This window comes from Topomyia yanbarensis, chromosome 1 (assembly GCF_030247195.1).
Source record: "Topomyia yanbarensis strain Yona2022 chromosome 1, ASM3024719v1, whole genome shotgun sequence".
Classification (NCBI taxonomy): domain Eukaryota; kingdom Metazoa; phylum Arthropoda; class Insecta; order Diptera; family Culicidae; genus Topomyia; species Topomyia yanbarensis.
In genome coordinates, this window is record NC_080670.1 from 102,812,547 (window position 1) to 102,832,648 (window position 20,102).

Here is a 20,102-nt window from a genome sequence, read left to right on the forward strand (position 1 = left end):
TACCTCAAATATCGACCCTCAGTCAAGAATTCACAATACTAGCTGCATTTAAAAATTGAATTTTAAGTTTATTTGTGTCTTTCTTAACAATACACGTAGTTATATCGTCATTCAGGGTATTTATTCAATTTGCATGAAATGGTCATGTATTTGAAATGTAGCTAAAATAAATTCAGCAGCACTGTTTTTCATCCCGTTTGAAAATATTATGAACGCTCTTGATTGGCAAAACGACCAATCAGAAGCTGGTTCAATATTGAGGTTAGGACTGGATCATATTGGCTACGCGATTGTCTTCTGTTCTCTTAGACTTTTACGAGGTCAAGCAAGCAATGTAAATATGCCTTCGTTAATAGTTGTATTTTCATTATTTAGTTTATTATTATATATGTTTGGAATTTTTATAAACGTACAAAAAATTGAAGAAAATCAATGTAGCATGACTTATATGTACGAATATCCGAAATTTCTGGTAAGTAGGATATAACCAAATTTATATTTTTCATAGCAATATTTCAAAATTACAGAAAATCGACTTGGTCGAAAATAAACATTCACCGGCATATGGGTTGTACGCGTATTCCGAAGGTCTGCAAGCACAGAAGATGAGAAATATGGAATTTCGTGGAGCTCCAGTGCTTTTTATTCCTGGGAATGGAGGATCCTACAAACAGGTTCGATCTTTAGCCTCGGTTGCATTGCGTAAAGCTACAGAAAAGCATGGTCAGATTGACTTTTTCACAGGTAATTATTTATCTACATACCTACACGGAGAACATCATTTCCATATCAACATTTGAATAGGGATAATAAGATTTGTAAACAAACTTTTGTTTTGCTGATTTCTCGACAAACATATGATTACGGCCTAAAAGCCAACTGTCAAAATTCACTTTGAATGGAAATTCCGGACAAACCGTCCCGGTCAAACCATTCGGAATTTGATTCGGAATCCTGAATGGAGTCAGTATGGATTCCAAATCAAATGCAACAACCGATTCTGAGTCGGAATCGGTTGTTGCATTTGATTTGGAATCCATAATGACTCCATTAAGAAATCCGAACCGGTTCCGAAATGAGTTTAACTGGGGTTACGCGCCAATCACAGATGTTGGTAGTAAACGAAAGAGAAAAGTTTTCTCTTTCATAAGCTGTTGTGAACTGTGTTCGACTAGTAACGGTTTGTCCGGAATTCCCTAATAAAAAAAAATTATACACGAACTTTAACCCATATAATCCAACGATTCCACATATTGTTTGGATTATACCCTGAACAGGTCGTTAGGCTCTTGGATCATAAGATGTTTATTAGGGTTTCCATTCAAAGTGGATTTTGACAGTTGGCTTTTAGGCCGTAATCATATGTTTGTCGAGATTTCTCTTAATTTATCATTTCAGCACAGAAAACATTTGAAATTGATTCTACCAAGGGTAAAGATGTTGATTCGTGTGTATTTTTCATAAAATTCAACTCGGTAGCGGAAAAATGAGCGAAATAAGTTTGTTTACAAAAGTCTCATTAGCCCTTTTGAAGAATTACTATTGATTTAGTCATCGATAGCGTATTTTCGTATTTTTTTTCGTAACTCCTCACCAACGAGAATCGCATTTGATTTGCACCATACGCACGCACGTTAGTCGCAAACTAAGGGTGCTTACAGAGTGAGCTGGGGCTGGTACTGACATTAGAGTGCTAGATGCGAGAAACCTGCTTGCAGCATATTAAATGGAGCCTGTCAGAGTGAAAGCGGGCAGTCGGCGCCGATCCGCTCGGCTTTCACTCTGACATGACCCATTTGGTTTGCAGCAAGCAGGTTTCTCGCATTCTAATGTCAGTTCCAGTGCCAGCTCAGCTTCTCGCCGCCACTCTTAAACACCCTAAGGGTGCTTACAGAGTGGCGGCGAGAAGCTGGGCTGGCGCTGGAACTGACATTAGAATGCGAGATGCGAGAAACCTGCTTGCTGTAAACCAAATGGGTGGTGTCAGAGTGAAAGCCGAGCGGATCTGCGCCGACTGCCCGCTTTCACTCTGACATCATCCCTTTACTTTGCTGTAGGCAGGTTTCTCGCATCTCGCATCCTAATGTCAGTTCCAGCTCCAGCTCAGCTTCTCGCCGCCACTCTGTAAGCACCCTAAGACTATCAGCACCGGGCGTGGGTATAAGCAATTTACTAACCGTCATCATAACACGACACCGCACCGGCGGTTGGTAAACAGGTTGGGGAATGGAAACTTATCGTTTCGGTTTACAGCGAGTGTCTATATTTGGTAACTTCTTCCACAGATAACAGACGTTTAGGCTAGAACAAAATTTCTTCAAAAACCTGTGTAAACTTTCAAATTGATAAACGTTGGAAATGTTGGGAAACCGGCGGAACAGGTTACACAGCGGAAAGTCCAAACCGGAAGGAAACCGAGCTAAGGACTTGCGCTACCGCAGAAGAAAAGTAAACGCGTCAATAAACGAACTTTATTGGGAAACGGTTAGATGTGGAATGACATGGAATAAATTGCTTGCATTACTGTGCTTGTTAGTTTTTCTTCTCTCCTTTACTCGTGGCCGTCAGTAGAGTCAGCCCAAAGTATTCACTGGCGGCGGGTGAAAATATCGCCCCCACCAACACTCCTCCTCGATGTTTTCATCCTGCTTCAGTAGACTAGGAATCTCATCGACCGTACCAGAAAACGTCCAATTGTTGCAAACAGTTATCTTTGCCGCATAGTCAGCTTGGTTTTTCTGCAAACTGTATCCGTAACACTTGTTAGACTCCATCCAATAATCGAAATTTTCGTCCTCGCAGTCAAAATACTCTTCATCACGTTCTGATGTTTCCGTGTGTGACATCGTATCTTCTGTGGTCTTTGTTACATTCCTCATTAACAGCTCCTCCTGACTCCGAACATAATCGTTCTTCACTCCGACATCCGGTAGATTTGATTTTTCCGGCCAAATAACTTTTTCGTTCCAAGCAAACTTGCAGCTCTGTGGACACTTGGTATGATTTTTCGACATCTTCGCTCCTACTATACTTATTTCGAACAAATTTTCTCGCAGCTCTCCAACGACTACTACCTTTCCTCTCGGATCGACTATGTTGCACCTCGATTCTCTAAACTCCACCTTGTATCCTTTTTGCAACAGTGTGTGAACGGAAAGTAGTCCACTGTATAAGCCCGGTATATTCAAAACGTCCTTGATCAAAATATTCTTCGTATTTCCATCGTCATCAATACACTGAACTGATCCCTGGCCAATACCAGCAGACCTCGCAACAGAGCCATCGCACTGCAAAACTGCAAAACACACCAAATTATCCGTTGCCTGCTTGGCTTCAGCGGCACTTTCTTCATCGTTCTTCTGCTGCTGCTTGAATAGACGGCAGTTTCGACGGAAATGTCCCGGTTTTCGACAATAGAAGCAAACTTTCTCCTTCTGTCTCTTCATCACTGACTTCATTGCACTTTCGCCGGTACCGAAATTGGAACTCACCGATCGCTCCGCACGTCTCTGCCATTCGTCGAGCAATTTCTGTTTGACGATCTCCATTGTCAAATCTGCATCATTCCGACTCTCCAATGCAGTTACCAATCCATCGCAAGAGCCTGGGAGACTCCGTAGAACCATAGCAATTTTCAAGGATGAATCCAATTCTTACCCCGCACACTCCAGGCGATCGAAAAGCTCTTCCAACTCGAAAAGATGTTTTTCCATTTCCGGTTCTTCAGAACGTCCGTCGACCAGAGTTAAACTGCAAATTCGCTTTAAAAGCGACACACGTGATGTCATGGTAGCCTTCTCGTGATACTCCCTCAATTTGTTCCAAGCATCCTGTGCTGATGTTACGCCCTTCGCCAAATTCATCTGGCTATCCTCTATAAATAATACGATCGTTGCCAGTGCCTTCTGGTTTGCCTTCTTCCAAGCCGAGGTTACTGGATCCGGCTTTAGATCCTCAACTGCGAACCAATAGTCGTCGCGTGTCAACAACATTTGCATCCGCACTTTCCAAGTCGAATAATTGCTGTTGTTGAGAAGCGGAAACGAAACTTTTTCAGCCATGTTTACTTCTTCACGTAATGGTCGTATACGATATTATACTGTGCACTGTCGATAAAACCAAATTACTATTTCACGCAGCAGCCAAATGTGCTGCAACAAACATTCAGAGAAAAAATAAATCTCACTCGCGTCGAACAAAGCAGCCCGCCAAGCCTATCACGCCACCAGCGTCTGTTTTTCAACCGATAGATTCTTCTTCTTCTCGGAACTTTTCAGCTTTAAGACAGCAAACTCTTCCGCTCTCACGACGACTGTACTCACACAGTCAAATCTACGATCCGAACGGGTACCGAACTAGCCACACCAGTAAATGCGTCGAAAACGAAAATTCACGCCAGCAGCAAAGAACAAACTGTGCCAACCAGACGACTTCGTTCGTTTTCAAAAACACGCAAAATAAACTTTTCTTCAGCACAGTCTGGGTCCATAACCTGTTGGGAAACCGGCGGAACAGGTTACACAGCGGAAAGTCCAAACCGGAAGGAAACCGAGCTAAGGACTTGCGCTACGGCAGAAGAAAAGTAAGCGCGTCAATAAACGAACTTTATTGGGAAACGGTTAGATGTGGAATGACATGGAATAAATTGCTTGCATTACTGTGCTTGTTAGTTTTTCTTCTCTCCTTTACTCGTGGCCGTCAGAGTCAGCCCAAAGTATTCACTGGCGGCGGGTGAAAATATCGCCCCCACCAACAGGAAATCCGTGTTTCATTATTGCCATCTGCGCAACTGTTTACTATACGTGTTTGACAGCTGCACTCTAACTGCATTGCATCGATCATTGCGCCATCTACAAACGTTTGCCAAACGTGTTTCAGACGTCTGATTTATTCGGAATCTCAGTAGCGGGTATTTACACACGATTCAAATCGAGCCTAAACGTCTGTTATCTGTGGTAAAACCCAACTTTCTCTGGCTTTTCAATATAGTATTAGCTCCTCTTCAAAGGCTTCGAAATACATAAAAACGAAAGCGTATTCGAAACTGATCGCATAAACTGTTTCCGAAAAACAATCGTTGAGTGGTCGTAAAGGTTCCTTCTCCGCAAGTTTGCTTGTAATATCTAGCATGAGATCCTTTTCATTACACTCCTGATTCAGAGCGGCCGTAGTATGTGCTTCAGACAATAACTTCTGGGTAAACATTCGAATAGAATTCGTTGTCCGTTCCGAACCCATAACATTTCTTAGAATTTTTATTACATAGAGAATTTTAGCATATTGTCTTATTCAATTCAATAATACAATGTTTATTGCTTCAAACGGCAAAATTAATGGTATGAGCATTTTTTTCATTGAAACAATAATTAACTTTTAATCTCAATAAACATTTCCAGTTTGAATAATTTTACAATCATTGCAATAAAATATTTTTAGAAAAGAGAACGATGTTTGTTACTGAAATGGTTTTATTGAATTCAATAAATAAATGTATTTTCTTTCTAGCAATATTTTTTTCACTGAGTAAACTGCCCATGATCGCAAATCAGTCCCGTAAAGATAGGAAATCCAATGGAAAACGGGACAAATATGCGATCATGGGCAGTAAAGTCCATATCATTAAAAAAAACGATTATTTTATTGCATGATTGCAAAAAAGTGTAACGTAACTATAATAACAACTACCGGTGTAAAAACAGATTATTATTTTGGCAACCTATTTACCAACGACCGGTGCGAAAACGGGTGTCTAAATAAAATATTATCGTTTAGCGTAATCAAAATACACACGCATTTGCTTACGCACCGGTGCTGATAGTCTAAGAGGTCGCAAAGGCCTTAGTATTAGCGAAGACTGCATATTAAGAAGACTGATATCTCTTTCCTTCCTCCATACAAACGAGAAGCGACAGAGGTTACAGCGCCTCTATTGGAGGAAGGTAGGAAGCTTTATGTAAAAGTGTATATGTGTGTGTGCATCACTATGGGAAGTACCACTTTTAAAGACGATTCAGACGATACATCAGTTTCCGTCAACGTCAACGGAACGTCACGGTTCCGTCAGGATAAGTTACATGCAGTTAAATGGAGGCATTCACACACAACATCAACGGCACGGAACGTTTTGACGTACGGCACGTGTGAACGGGCGCAAGAGAAAAGTATTTAACTTATCCTGACGGAACGGTGACGTTCCGTTGACGTTGACGGAAGCTGATGTATCGTCTGAATCGTCCTTTACCCGCAAGTGGCGTTGCTGTTACTCCAGATTCTGGACAGAGTTGCCAGTCTTCTTGACTTCTGTGAACTTACCAACCAAAATATCCAGCAACCAAAAAGCTCACCAACCGATAAGCTCCTATAATCATGGCCACCACTGTACCGTATTAGCCACCTGGTGTCGGATAGCTGAACAAGCTCAGCTCACCAACCAACAAGCTCACCTGTAAATTGATTGATGCTAGCATATTCGATAAATTCAAAATACCACTATTGCACATATAAACAATAAAGAAAACGTTGCAGATAAAAAACAATGGTAAAGTACTATTAAACAATGACGGTTGAATCAATGTAATAGTAGTAGTACCAATTCTGCCTCACTTGTCACTGATATGTGCCAATGCTTTTATATCTTTCTCCGAAACAGTAACGATTAGAACAACGTGAAATAGAAATTCTAGTAGCCAAATGGGTCCTCTAAATACCTATAGTAGCTCATATTGCCTAAATTGACTTTAGTATTTTTTATGATTCTTTTTTAAATGTTCTCCCATGTGCCGGTAATGTACGACCACCGAAGGAAAAATTATTTTCTCAAAAGTCTCAACTATTAGAGCAACGTAAAATGGCAATTCTAGTAGCCAAATGGGTCCTCTAAAATACATATAGTAGCTTATATTGCCTAAATTGACTTTAGTATTTTTCATGATTTTTTTTAAATGTTCTCCCATATACCGGTAATGTAGGACCACTGAAGGAAAAAATTATTTTCTCAAAAGCCTCAACTACTAGAGCAAAGTAAAATAGCAATTCTAGTAGCCAAATTGGTCCTCTAAATACCTATAGTAGTTCATATTGCCTAAATTGACTTTATTTTTTATCATTTTTTTTAAATGTTTTCCCATATACCGGTAAAGTAGGACCACTGAAGGAAAAAAATATTTTCTCAAAAGCCTCAACTACTAGAGCAACGTAAAAAAGCAATTCTAGTAGCCAAATGGGTCGTCTAAAATACCTATAGTAGCTCATATTGCCTAAATTGATTTTAGTATTTTTTATGATTTTTTTAAAATGTTCTCCCATGTAGGACCCCTGAAGGAAAAAATTATTTTCTCAAAAGCCTCAACTACTAGAGCAAAGTAAAATGGCAATTCTAGTAGCCAAATGGGTCCTCTAAAATACCTATAGTAGCTCATATTACCTAAATTGACTTTAGTATTTTTCATGATTTTTTTTTTTAAATGTTCTCCTATATTCCGGTAATGTAGGACCACTGAAGGAAAAAATTATTTTCTCAAAACCCTCAACTACTAGAGCAACGTAAAATAGCAATTCTAGAGCCAAATGGGTCCTCTAAAATACCTATAGTAGGTCATATTGCCTAAATTGACTTTAGTATTTTTTATGATTTTTTTAAATGTTGTCCCATATACCGGTAATGTAGGACCACTGAAGGATAAAACTATTTTCTCAATAGCCTCAACTACTAGAGCAACGTAAAATAGCAATTCTAGTAGCCAAATGGGTCCTCTAAAATACCTATAGTAGCTCATATTGCCTAAATTGACTTTAGTATTTTTTATGATTTTTTACATTTCTTATAAAAGAAATGTATAGAATTCGCTCAAACTTTCAAGATTTTTTCCGAGGCCCGGTGGGCCGAGTCTTATATACCAATCGACTCAGCTCGACGATTTGGGACAATGTCTGTGTGTGTCTGTGTGTGTGTGTGTGTGTATGTAACGGACAAATTCTCATTCGTGTTTCTGAGCAATGGCTGAACCGATCTTATTCAAACCAATTTTGAATGAAAGAACTAAAAAAACAGTATGAACGCTATTAATTTGTTTTTGATTCTGATGTTTAGTTTCCAAGATATGAATGCTTGAATGCGCAAAAATGGCGTTTTTTGCAGTTTTTTTATATTATCTGCCGAAATTGACAACTAATCAACAGTTTATATGTTTTTAGACAGCTTTAACGAATACCTTTCGAACAAGCTATAGATTGTTGAAATCGGACTCAAAAGAGATATTTAACATTAAATGCGGACGAAAGATTTTTATCATTTCCCATTGCCAGAAATATGACCAAAACATGTAATCTATTATTAACGCCAAAACGGCTTATTTTCGGTCAATAGTATATTCGGAGAATTTAATGAAGGTAATATGCCCTTTCTTTTGGTATTGTGCTTTTGCTGATTAATCCCCCTATGAGTGAGATATTTTCACAAATTTTCTTGGAAGTGATTATATCGAAATGATGCCTTCAGCAAATTTGTAGCTCTTACTTTTGCGAATAACTTTACTAAAGACTTTAAATATCTATTTTGAATACTTTAAAAGTTATGGCTTGTTGTTTGCTGATTACTCTGTCGCCTATTTATTGTTCAATATAGTAATAATCCATTGAAATAAGCTAAACATTATTTGGATATAACTAATTTTGTATTTCATTTTACTATCTACAACCGCTAGAAATAATCACCGAACACTTCCAAGTTGTCTGGAAGGAACTTGATAACTTATCAGTACAAAAATGTTCATTTGTGCGAACCTTCTGACTGCAATTTTTCTAACTTATAACCATCGTATCGATCTGAAACATATCGGAAAATGAAAAGCGAAATAAATAACTCCAAGCAACGGCGTAGCCAAGAGATTTGGGGTTTAACACCATACAACCCCCCCCCCCACCACCCAAAAAAAAATATTGGATTGAAGTTGAAAATTTATTGATGCAGATTGATTAAATTGAATTTTACAATAACAATTATCTGATCCGTGGATTGATAACCTGTTGTTGTAAACATCATGAGGACTTTTGATAAATTGTCGGAATAGGGTCCTGATATGTAACTGATCTTTTGGTCTTGATTTCACAGTTGTCTAATAGCATCAATATCAAATTCCTGCCTGAAAACATTCCAATAGAAAATTCCAGAGTTCTGTAATCAATCATAATCCTCAGATTTATTTTCAAATTGAGCTCGTTTTTGTAGAAATGTACTGTAATAAGGGTCTTTATTTAATAGGAAGCGAAGTTAAAATTGATTTAATGTCTATGAAACACAGAACTGCTCACCAAAAAAAATGCATAACTTTCAACATTTGCTAAAAATGTTTTTGCCTTTCTCATTCACTCTAAAATTCGTCAATCTAATCCCGACCCGGAGAGCCGTGTGTCATATGCCAATCGACTGAGTTCGTCGAGATCGGAAAATGTCTTTGTGTATGTATGTGTGTATGTGGAAAAAATGTGACCTTTGTTTCTCAGAGATGGCTGAACCGATTTGCACAAAGTTAGTCTCAAATGAAAGGTACAACCTTCCCATCGGCTGCAATTTTTATTGATTGGACTTCCGGTTCCGGAGTTACGAGTTGAAGAGTGCAATCACACAGCCAATTCCCATATAAACTGAAATGAAACATTTTCAAAGTCAAATTTGTATTTTTGATGCCAAATGACTTTAAAATGCATGAAACATTGAGATGTTTGACAAAAATTGACTTCTTTGGACTTTGGTACATTTTTGCCTTTCTCATATAGAAAGGTTATGCAATCACTCCAAAAATCGTCAATCATACCGGCCCGGAGGGAGTATGCAGTGAGGGGTTGCTACTTTAAAATTAAAACTAGTTTAAATTTCTTAACAAGTTGAAAATTTTCGGCATCAGGACCTGGACCTCCCGGATCTTTCTCCATGATCCGCCGCTGGTTTCAAACGATGTTTCAATATCACATAGTATCTCAAGATCGTGGCTGTCGATCCATTGTATGTATGAGCAAAGCGTACTGAACATGTAATATTCATTTCCACCATTGTATTGAACATAACCAGCCATGGAATAGTAGTCTGGACAAATGAGAAAAGCACAATTGTACCACTAGGTGGATTAAAACAGGTTTTTATTTTGGGAATGCGTCGAGTTGAGACGAAAATGTAATATGATTAATAACGAGGATAACACTTTCCGAATGTAGAGAAAAATTTATGAAAAATGACGATTTCCATTCGACTAGCAGGTCCTGATCGATTTTGATGAGCATTTGATTTTTGTTGTATGACCTATAGGTAAAATGTTCAAAAACAGTAATTTCAGGTTAAGATAGCATCATTTTGAAACCGCCAATTTTGGAGGGTTAGTATCTTCGATGAGTTTAACAAATGTTAAACAACGCATCATTTGATAAAATAATTTTGACGGTATATCGTCCAAGAAGTATTTATGGTGAATTTTCTCAGGTTAATATTCATGACTACAATACAGTCTCAACAAATTCTCTAAAGACACGAATTCTGTTACTATTTTCTGAAAAATTAATTCTGCATGATTTTAAAACTTCAAAAATTACGGTTTCGGGATTATGCCGCTTGGACAGTATGATCGATTTTCACCAAACCGAATTTCTGGCTACGCCGCTGATTTCAAGTAAGTAGAAACAAAGTCGTTCTACACTCGTTCAAAAGAAAATTCTTAGAATGCTGAATATCTATTATAACACATTGAAACCTCGATTTTATCAGCCAAATATGAACATATGTTTTATGGGCTCTAGCAGACGAACAAGACTGAATTTGAGTAAATCCTTTCTTGAGCATGTTTTCCTTATCATGAAGATATGCGAAATATCCGAAAATAAAAAGTTCATCATAATCAGAAATAGTTATCAGACTACATCAAGGGACGAGAAGAATATTTAAACAGCTTCAGTTTATTATAAAGAAAAAAAAAATTCCCGATTTTGTCAATGTCCCCATTTTGTCAGCCTAAAATACACCACGAGACTGATAAAAATGGGTCTTTATTGTATGTATTATTCGCTGTGTTTCACATTAATAGGTACATTTCTTTTTTAGAGATTTTTTTATTGCATCGAACTACAACAATTTTTAGGTAGTTTTCAAGGGGTTATTTTATAGACTTCTTCCAAAATTTGGCGAACCTATTCCAATTCGTATACCAATTAATTGGTATACTTAAGGGTTTATATGTTGCAGATAGAGAAAATACTGAAATTTTCAGCTTTTTTCCTACACAATATTACGAAAGCTTATTAAACAATTTTTCCTAATAAATTTGTGAAAATTATAAACTATTTGAAATTTTTTAATAGTTTAGTTTTTTATTTAACCGTGATTTTTTAATAAATAGTGACCATCACTTCACAACGTAGTCTATTTTTCATGGCTTGCGGTGAGCACGATCTCTCGAATTGCTGAACTGAAAATTATGGAATAGAAATTAATTTTTAGTATTCTTTACAGATTTAACTCTCCGCGCAGATAGCTCTGAATTAGACCCGCTGGTGCCCTAAGACGATTTCGCTAGATGTTCAGAGCACTGTGCACCCAGTGCATTAACGCAAGTGACGGAAGGCTATCGAAAAGTTTCGTGAAAATTAAAATTCCAGTAATGATGATGATTTTCCCAAACGGTTCGTTTTCGTGAGGTTTTTATTTGTTCTTTGGCATTAGGATTAGCGATAATAATTCAAATCAAGGATACTACTGGAAAGTCACCTTTAGAAAAAGTCGATGTCGAAGTAAAATTTAAAACTATGCACGCATGCACTTCAGAGATAGCGTGATATCTGGAGCTGCGATTTCATTTCAACGCTTTTTTTGTGAAAAGGGCGATACTTACAAATGTAAACATAGGGCTTTTTTCATACATGCGAATGAGGGCTTTGAAACGCAACAAATTAACCTAAAAATTTTGATTCTACGATATTGCTTTCTTAAACTACAGCAAAAAATACAACGGACGAAACTGTATTTTTGTTTGTTTATTTAAAGTTTCGCCCTCCACGCTCCATGCAAACAAACAGGGCGATACTTTTTTTGCTAGCTGTTTAGAGGCGAAACTGTTATTTTCGTATTTTTGACGTTGGACTACGTCTTTGTTTTCGATACACGTTCGTTTCGGGTGCACGTTGCAAATTCTACATAAATGGTATGTAACGAAAAGTGGTCCAATTTTAAACGCATATAATTCAGCCATCTCATGATAAATTTTCAATTTTTTTTGCACTTATCGCCCCGAAATACTTCTAAGAATAGATTCCAATAGATAAACCCAAAGATTTTTGATATCATGGCATTAAAAATTTAAATAATGAACAACCTAGTCAAAATATCGCGCATTTAGACACAGAAGATAGCGCTTCTCTAGTCCAGCACGACAGATTTGTGTACCTAGCGCGCTACGCTGCTATGAATGACGTTATCATCGACTATTTAAACGGACGGATTTCGCCAGTGCAGCTCAGTTGCCTGTTGAGCGGCAGACGAAGCAGGTCACTGCGTTGTGTGTTTTCACAGCCAGTGTAGCTAAGTTAGAAGTCCGTTACACTGCCTGTGGAGGTACGCTACCCAGTGAATGCGACTGTGCTTGCCGTTCAAACACTATGCTATCTTTTGTGATGTGCTCGTTTCCAGCACACTTTTATGTATAATCATTCGTACACAAAATAGTTTGTACATGCGAGCTCCATTTGCAAACACGGTTAACATAGAGTCGTGGTATTAGTTGTCTCTTTAGCTCTAACCATCATCATCAGCGTTGATTCATTTTGCTTTGCGCGCTTGAGTTTGACGAATGTGTAGGTAGTTAGATCTAATTTGTTACTAAATTGCACAACGAAAGTTTATTATTTACGTTCGATCAATTAATTTCCCCTTCACGTGTTTCATTTCCAATCAGCCTATAGTATTTTAATTCTACTAATAGGTACAAAAACACATCTTGTCCATATATAGAATTGTTTTCGATTCTTGTATATTTATAGTTTCGATATATGATTAAGATCACTGCATTCGCTATATTTGTATGCGCACTTTAGGAAAGTTACAATAAAGGCAAAATATAACTAGACCAAGCATTCTGGTCTATACATGCAATGTGATTATATTGTCTAGAATTTGATTTTTCTTCACTGGTCCGGGTTTTTTACCACACACAATCGAAAAGTTTTTACAAGCTAATCTTATGCCATGAAGATTTAGTTCCAGTTATTAGTTCGGTTACAGTTTTCTGTCTTCTTTCTTCAGATCTTCTTAAATAAGTTCAATCGGATTCGATCACCTACTACAAATGAAATGACCTGATAACCAAGAGGGTTTGGTTCAATGTGTAATACTCGATGTTGATTGGTTGTGATTAAACCATACTAAGAAATATAATTGATTTATTATTACTATAAATGTACTAAGAAAATAAATATTTTACATTAAGTAGTATAGTCCTACGTCTACAGCTCGTGCAACCCCATAGGGCTGCCCCTTGTAGTTTTTTAGGATTATCAAGCAATACCAGCTGTAAATAGTAACAATGATCTCTATTGAAAAAACACGGACGAAATCGGTGGTGTAGAACGGTAGTTATTGTACAAAAACTTAAGGGCAATATTTCAATGCTGATAGGTGGGACCGAAAAAGTAAACAATCGCCAAAGGGGCGATACTATCATTTTATCAATTTCAATAGCAAAAACAAATTTTAATTTAATAATTTCAAATACTTTATGAAGTTTTGGGTTTCGATCACTGAACCATGCAATCTAGGATGTAAAAAAACACAATAGTTCTTAAATAGGAAATAAAACCAAGTCTGGAAATATTCACTGTTGATTTTCTTTGAATGGTATCACTGCTAGTATCGCCCTTTTCAAGAAAAAGCGTTGATTTCTTAGTTCTCAGTCGCGTTGGAAATTTGAGTAAAGTATAAACTTCAAATCGATTCAAAAAAAATTTCGATTTTTTTGGCTCAGTACAATATATAACCCCTTTAGGAAAATTCAGTTTTCCCACCACAATATAGATATTTTATTAACAGAGCATTAACAATAATTCGTTGGTATGTCTATGTTATGGGCCATTTTTTCGCTTTCCCATTGATTTGGTTTAAGATTTCTAGCACTGATGTTGTCCTATGCTGATTTGAGCGATTTTCTGAGTCCTGCCACTATCCCATGTAGTATGTGTTATCAAAAACATCGCGTAGCATCAAGTTCTAAATGTTCTCAAACGATATAATAGCCGAAGTGATAAGAGTTATAAGAAATGTCTCATCACACTGTTCGGTGGATTAAAAACGTTTTTTAAATGTTCTCCCATGTGCCGGTAATGTAGGACCACTGAAGGAAAAAATATTTTCTCAAAAGCCTCAACTACTAGAGCAACGTAAAATAGCAATTCTAGTAGCCAAATGGGTCCTCTAAATACCTACAGTAGCTCATATTGCCTAAATTGACTTTAGTATTTTTTATGATTTTTTTAAAATGTTCTCCCATATTCCTTTAATGTAGCACCACTGAAGGAAAAAAATATTTTCTCAAAAGCCTCAACTACTAGAGCAACGCAAAATAGCAATTCTAGTAGCCAAATGGGTCCTCTAAATACCTATATTAGCTCATATTGCCTAAATTGACTTTAGTATTTTTTATGATTTTTTTATATGTTCTCCCATATGCCGGTAATGTAGGACCACTGAAGGAAAAAAATATTTCCTCAAAAGCCTCCACTACTAGAGCAAAGTAAAATGGCAATTCTAGTAGCCAAATGGGTCCTCTTAAATACCTATAGAAGTTCATATTGCCTAAATTGACTTTATTTTTCATAATTTTTTTTAAATGTTGTCCCATATACCGGTAATGTAGGACCACTGAAGGAAAAAAATATTTTCTCAAAAGCCTCCACTACTAGAGCAACCTAAAATAGCAATTTTTGTAGCCAAATGGGTCCTCTAAAATACCTATAGTAGGTCATATTGCCTAAATTGACTTTAGTATTTTTTATGATTTTTTTTAATGTTCTCCCATGTGCCGGTAATGTAGGACCACTGAAGGAAAAAATTATTTTTTATGATTTTTTTAAATGTTCTCCCATGTGCCGGTAATGTAGGACCACTGAAGGAAAAAAATATTTTCTCAAAAGCCTCAACTACTAGAGCAACGTAAAATAGCAATTCTAGTAGCCAAAAGGGTCCTCTAAAATACATATAGAAGTTCATATTGCCTAAATTGACTTTATTTTTCATAATTTTTTTTTAAATGTTGTCCCATATACCGGTAATGTAGGACCACTGAAGGAAAAAAATATTTTCTCAAAAGCCTCCACTACTAGAGCAACCTATAATAGCAATTCTAGTAACCAAATGGGTCCTCTAAAATGTCTATAGTAGCTCATATTGCCTAAATTGACTTTAGTATTTTTTATGATTTTTTTAAATGTTCTCCCATGTGCCGGTAATGTAGGACCACTGAAGGAAAAAATTATTTTCTCAAAACCCTCAACTACTAGAGCAAAGTAAAATGGCAATTCTAGCAGCCAAATGGGTCCTCTAAAATAACTATAGTAGTTCATATTGCCTAAATTGACTTTATTTATTATAATTTTTTTTAAATGTTGTCCCATATATCGGTAATGTAGGACCACCGAAGGAAAAAATTATTTTCTCAAAAGCCTCAACTACTAGAGCAACGTAAAATAGCAATTCTAGTAGCCAAATAGGTCCTCTAAAATACCTATAGCAGCTCATATTGCCTAAATTGACTTTAGTATTTTTTATGATTTTTTTTAAATGTTTTCCCATATACCGGTAATGTAGGACCACTGAAGGAAAAAAATATTTTCTCAAAAGCCTCAACTACTAGAGCAACGTAAAATAGCAATTCTAGTAGCCAAATGGGTCCTCTAAAATACCTATAGTAGGTCATATTGCCTAAATTGACTTTAGTATTTTTTATGATTCTTTTTAAATGTTCTCCCATGTGCCGGTAATGTAGGACCACTGAAGGAAAAAATTATTTTCTCAAAAGCCTCAAATACTAGAGCAACGTAAAATAGCAATTCTAGTAGCCAAATGGGTCCTCTAAAATACCTATAGTAGCTCATATTGCTCAAATTGACTTTAGTATTTTTTATGATTTTTTTAAATGTTCTCCCATATTCCGGTAATGTAGGACCACCGAAGGAAATAAATTATTTTCTCAAAAGCCTCAACTACTAGAGCAACGTAAAATAGCAATTCTAGTAGCCAAATGGGTCCTCTAAAATACCTATAGTAAGTCATATTGCCTAAATTGACTTTAGTATTTTTTATGATTTTTTTAAATGTTCTCCCATATACCGGTAATGTAGGACCACTGAAGGAAAAAAATTATTTTCTCAAAAGCCTCAACTACTAGAGCAAAGTAAAATAGCAATTCTAGTAGCCAAATGTCTAGTCCTCTAAATACCTATAGTAGCTCATATTGCCTAAATTGACTTTAGTATTTTTTATGATTTTTTTAAATGTTCTCCCATATACCGGTAATGTAGGACCACTGAAGGAAAAAAATTATTTTCTCAAAAGCCTCAACTACTAGAGCAAAGTAAAATGGCAATTCTAGTAGCCAAATGTCTAGTCCTCTAAATACCTATAGTAGCTCATATTGCCTAAATTGACTTTAGTATTTTTTATGATTTTTTTTAAATGTTCTCCCATGTGCCGGTAATTTAGGACCACTGAAGGAAAAAATTATTTTCTCAAAACCCTCAACTACTAGAGCAAAGTAAAATGGCAATTCTAGTAGCCAAATGGGTCCTCTAAAATAACTATAGTAGTTCATATTGCCTAAATTGACTTTATTTATTATAATTTTTTTTAAATGTTGTCCCATATATCGGTAATGTAGGACCACCGAAGGAAAAAATTATTTTCTCAAAAGCCTCAACTACTAGAGCAACGTAAAATAGCAATTCTAGTAGCCAAATAGGTCCTCTAAAATACCTATAGTAGGTCATATTGCCTAAATTGACTTTAGTATTTTTTATGATTTTTTTTTAAATATTCTCCCATGTGCCGGTAATGTAGGACCACTGAAGGAAAAAAATATTTTCTCAAAAGCCTCAACTACTAGGGCAACGTAAAATAGCAATTCTAGTAGCCATATGGGTCCTCTAAAATACCTATAGTAGGTCATATTGCCTAAATTGACTTTATTTTTCATAATTTTTTTTAAATGTTGTCCCATATACCGGTAATGTAGGACCACTGAAGGAAAAAAATATTTTCTCAAAAGCCTCCACTACTAGAGCAACCTAAAATAGCAGTTCTAGTAACCAAATGGGTCCTCTAAAATGTCTATAGTAGCTCATATTGCCTAAATTGACTTTAGTATTTTTTATGATTTTTTTAAATGTTCTCCCATGTGCCGGTAATGTAGGACCACTGAAGGAAAACAATATTTTCTCAAAAGCCTCAACTACTAGAGCAACGTAAAATAGCAATTCTAGTAGCCAAAAGGGTCCTCTAAAATACGTATAGAAGTTCATGTTGCCTAAATTGACTTTATTTTTCATAATTTTTTTTTAAATGTTGTCCCATATACCGGTAATGTAGGACCACTGAAGGAAAAAAATATTTTCTCAAAAGCCTCCACTACTAGAGCAACCTAAAATAGCAATTCTAGTAACCAAATGGGTCCTCTAAAATGTCTATAGTAGCTCATATTGCCTAAATTGACTTTAGTATTTTTTATGATTTTTTTAAATGTTCTCCCCTGTGCCGGTAATGTAGGACCCCTCTGAAGGAAAAAATATTTTCTCAAAAGCCTCAACTACTAGAGCAAAGTAAAATGGCAATTCTGGTAGCAAAATGGGTCCTCTTAAATACCTATAGTAGCTCATATTATCTAAATTGACTAGTATTTTTTATGATTTTTTTTAAATGTTTTCCCATATGCAGGTAATGTAGGACCACTGAAGGAAAAAATTATTTTCTCAAAAGCCTCAACTACTAGAGCAACGTAAAATAGCAATTCTAGTAGCCAAATGGGTCCTCTAAAATACCTATAGTAGGTCATATTGCCTAAATTGACTTTAGTATTTTTTTATAATTTTTTTTAAATGTTGTCCCATATACCGGTAATTTAGGACCACTGAAGGAAAAAAATATTTTCTCAAAACCCTCAACTACTAGAGCAACGTAAAATAGCAATTCTAGTAGCCAAATAGGTCCTCTAAAATACCTATAGTAGCTCATATTGCCTAAATTGACTTTAGTATTTTTTATGATTTTTTAAATGTTCTCCCATATTCCGGTAATGTAGGACCACCGAAGGAAATAAATTATTTTCTCAAAAGCCTCAACTACTAGAGCAACGTAAAATAGCAATTCTAGTAGCCAAATGGGTCCTCTAAAATACCTATAGTAGCTCATATTGCCTAAATTGACTTTAGTATTTTTTATGATTTTTTTAAATGTTCTCCCATATACCGGTAATGTAGGACCACTGAAGGAAAAAAATTATTTTCTCAAAAGCCTCAACTACTAGAGCAAAGTAAAATGGCAATTCTAGTAGCCAAATGTCTAGTCCTCTAAATACCTATAGTAGCTCATATTGCCTAAATTGACTTTAGTATTTTTTATGATTTTTTTTAAATGTTCTCCCATGTGCCGGTAATGTAGGACCACTGAAGGAAAAAAATATTTTCTCAAAACCCTCAACTACTAGAGCAAAGTAAAATGGCAATTCTAGTAGCCAAATGGGTCCTCTAAAATAACTATAGTAGTTCATATTGCCTAAATTGACTTTATTTATTATAATTTTTTTAAATGTTATATCGGTAATGTAGGACCACCGAAGGAAAAAATTATTTTCTCAAAAGCCTCAACTACTAGAGCAACGTAAAATAGCAATTCTAGTAGCCAAATAGGTCCTCTAAAATACCTATAGTAGCTCATATTGCCTAAATTGACTTTAGTATTTTTTATGATTTTTTTTTAAATGTTCTCCCATGTGCCGGTAATGTAGGACCACTGAAGGAAAAATTTATTTTCTCAAAAGACTCAACTACTAGAGCAACGTAAAATAGCAATTCTAGTAGCCAAATGGGTCCTCTAAAATACCTATAGTAGGTCATATTGCCTAAATTGACTTTAGTATTTTTTATGATTTTTTTTAAATGTTCTCCCATGTGCCGGTAATGTAGGACCACTGAAGGAAAAAATTATTTTCTCAAAAGCCTCAAATACTAGAGCAACGTAAAATAGCAATTCTAGTAGCCAAATGGGTCCTCTAAAATACCTATAGTAGCTCATATTGCCTAAATTGACTTTAGTATTTTTTATGATTTTTTTAAATGTTCTCCCATATTCCGGTAATGTAGGACCACCGAAGGAAATAAATTATTTTCTCAAAAGCCTCAACTACTAGAGCAACGTAAAATAGCAATTCTAGTAGCCAAATGGGTCCTCTAAAATACCTATAGTAGGTCATATTGCCTAAATTGACTTTAGTATTTTTTATGATTTTTTTAAATGTTCTCCCATATACCGGTAATGTAGGACCACTGAAGGAAAAAAATTATTTTCTCAAAAGCCTCAACTACTAGAGCAAAGTAAAATAGCAATTCTAGTAGCCAAATGTCTAGTCCTCTAAATACCTATAGTAGCTCATATTGCCTAAATTGACTTTAGTATTTTTTATGATTTTTTTTAAATGTTCTCCCATGTGCTGGTAATGTAAGACCACTGAAGGAAAAAATTATTTTCTCAAAAGCCTCAACTACTAGAGCAAAGTAAAATGGCAATTCTAGTAGCCAAAAGGGTCCTCTAAAATACCTATAGTAGTTCATATTGCCTAAATTGACTTTATTTTTTATAATTTTTTTTAAATGTTGTCCCATATATCGGTAATGTAGGACCACCGAAGGAAACAATTATTTTCTCAAAAGCCTCAACTACTAGAGCAACGTAAAATAGCAATTCTAGTAGCCAAATAGGTCCTCTAAAATACCTATAGTAGGTCATATTGCCTAAATTGACTTTAGTATTTTTTATGATTTTTTTTTAAATGTTCTCCCATATTCCGGTAATGTAGGACCACCGA

General features: G+C 35.9%; 1 protein-coding gene across 1 annotated transcript; it reads left to right on the top strand.

Moving 5' to 3' along the window:
* Positions 1–256: 256 nt before the first annotated feature.
* Positions 257–2,526, top strand: LOC131677433 (GPI inositol-deacylase-like). The gene is made up of 3 exons (XM_058957297.1): positions 257–472; positions 528–744; positions 2,286–2,526. The coding sequence occupies exons 1-3, from the start codon at positions 341–343 to the stop codon at positions 2,303–2,305; spliced, it is 369 nt and encodes a 122-aa protein (XP_058813280.1). The 5' UTR covers positions 257–340; the 3' UTR covers positions 2,306–2,526.
* The last annotated feature ends 17,576 nt before the right edge of the window (positions 2,527–20,102 follow it).

Bases quoted from the DNA above. Each gene is read 5' to 3' on its own strand.
- LOC131677433 (XM_058957297.1), top strand. From the start codon at position 341: ATGCCTTCGTTAATAGTTGTATTTTCATTATTTAGTTTATTATTATAT. The intron at 473-527 runs GTAAGTAGGATA...TCAAAATTACAG, and splicing joins ACGAATATCCGAAATTTCTG to AAAATCGACTTGGTCGAAAA. The intron at 745-2,285 runs GTAATTATTTAT...CTTCTTCCACAG, and splicing joins TCAGATTGACTTTTTCACAG to ATAACAGACGTTTAGGCTAG.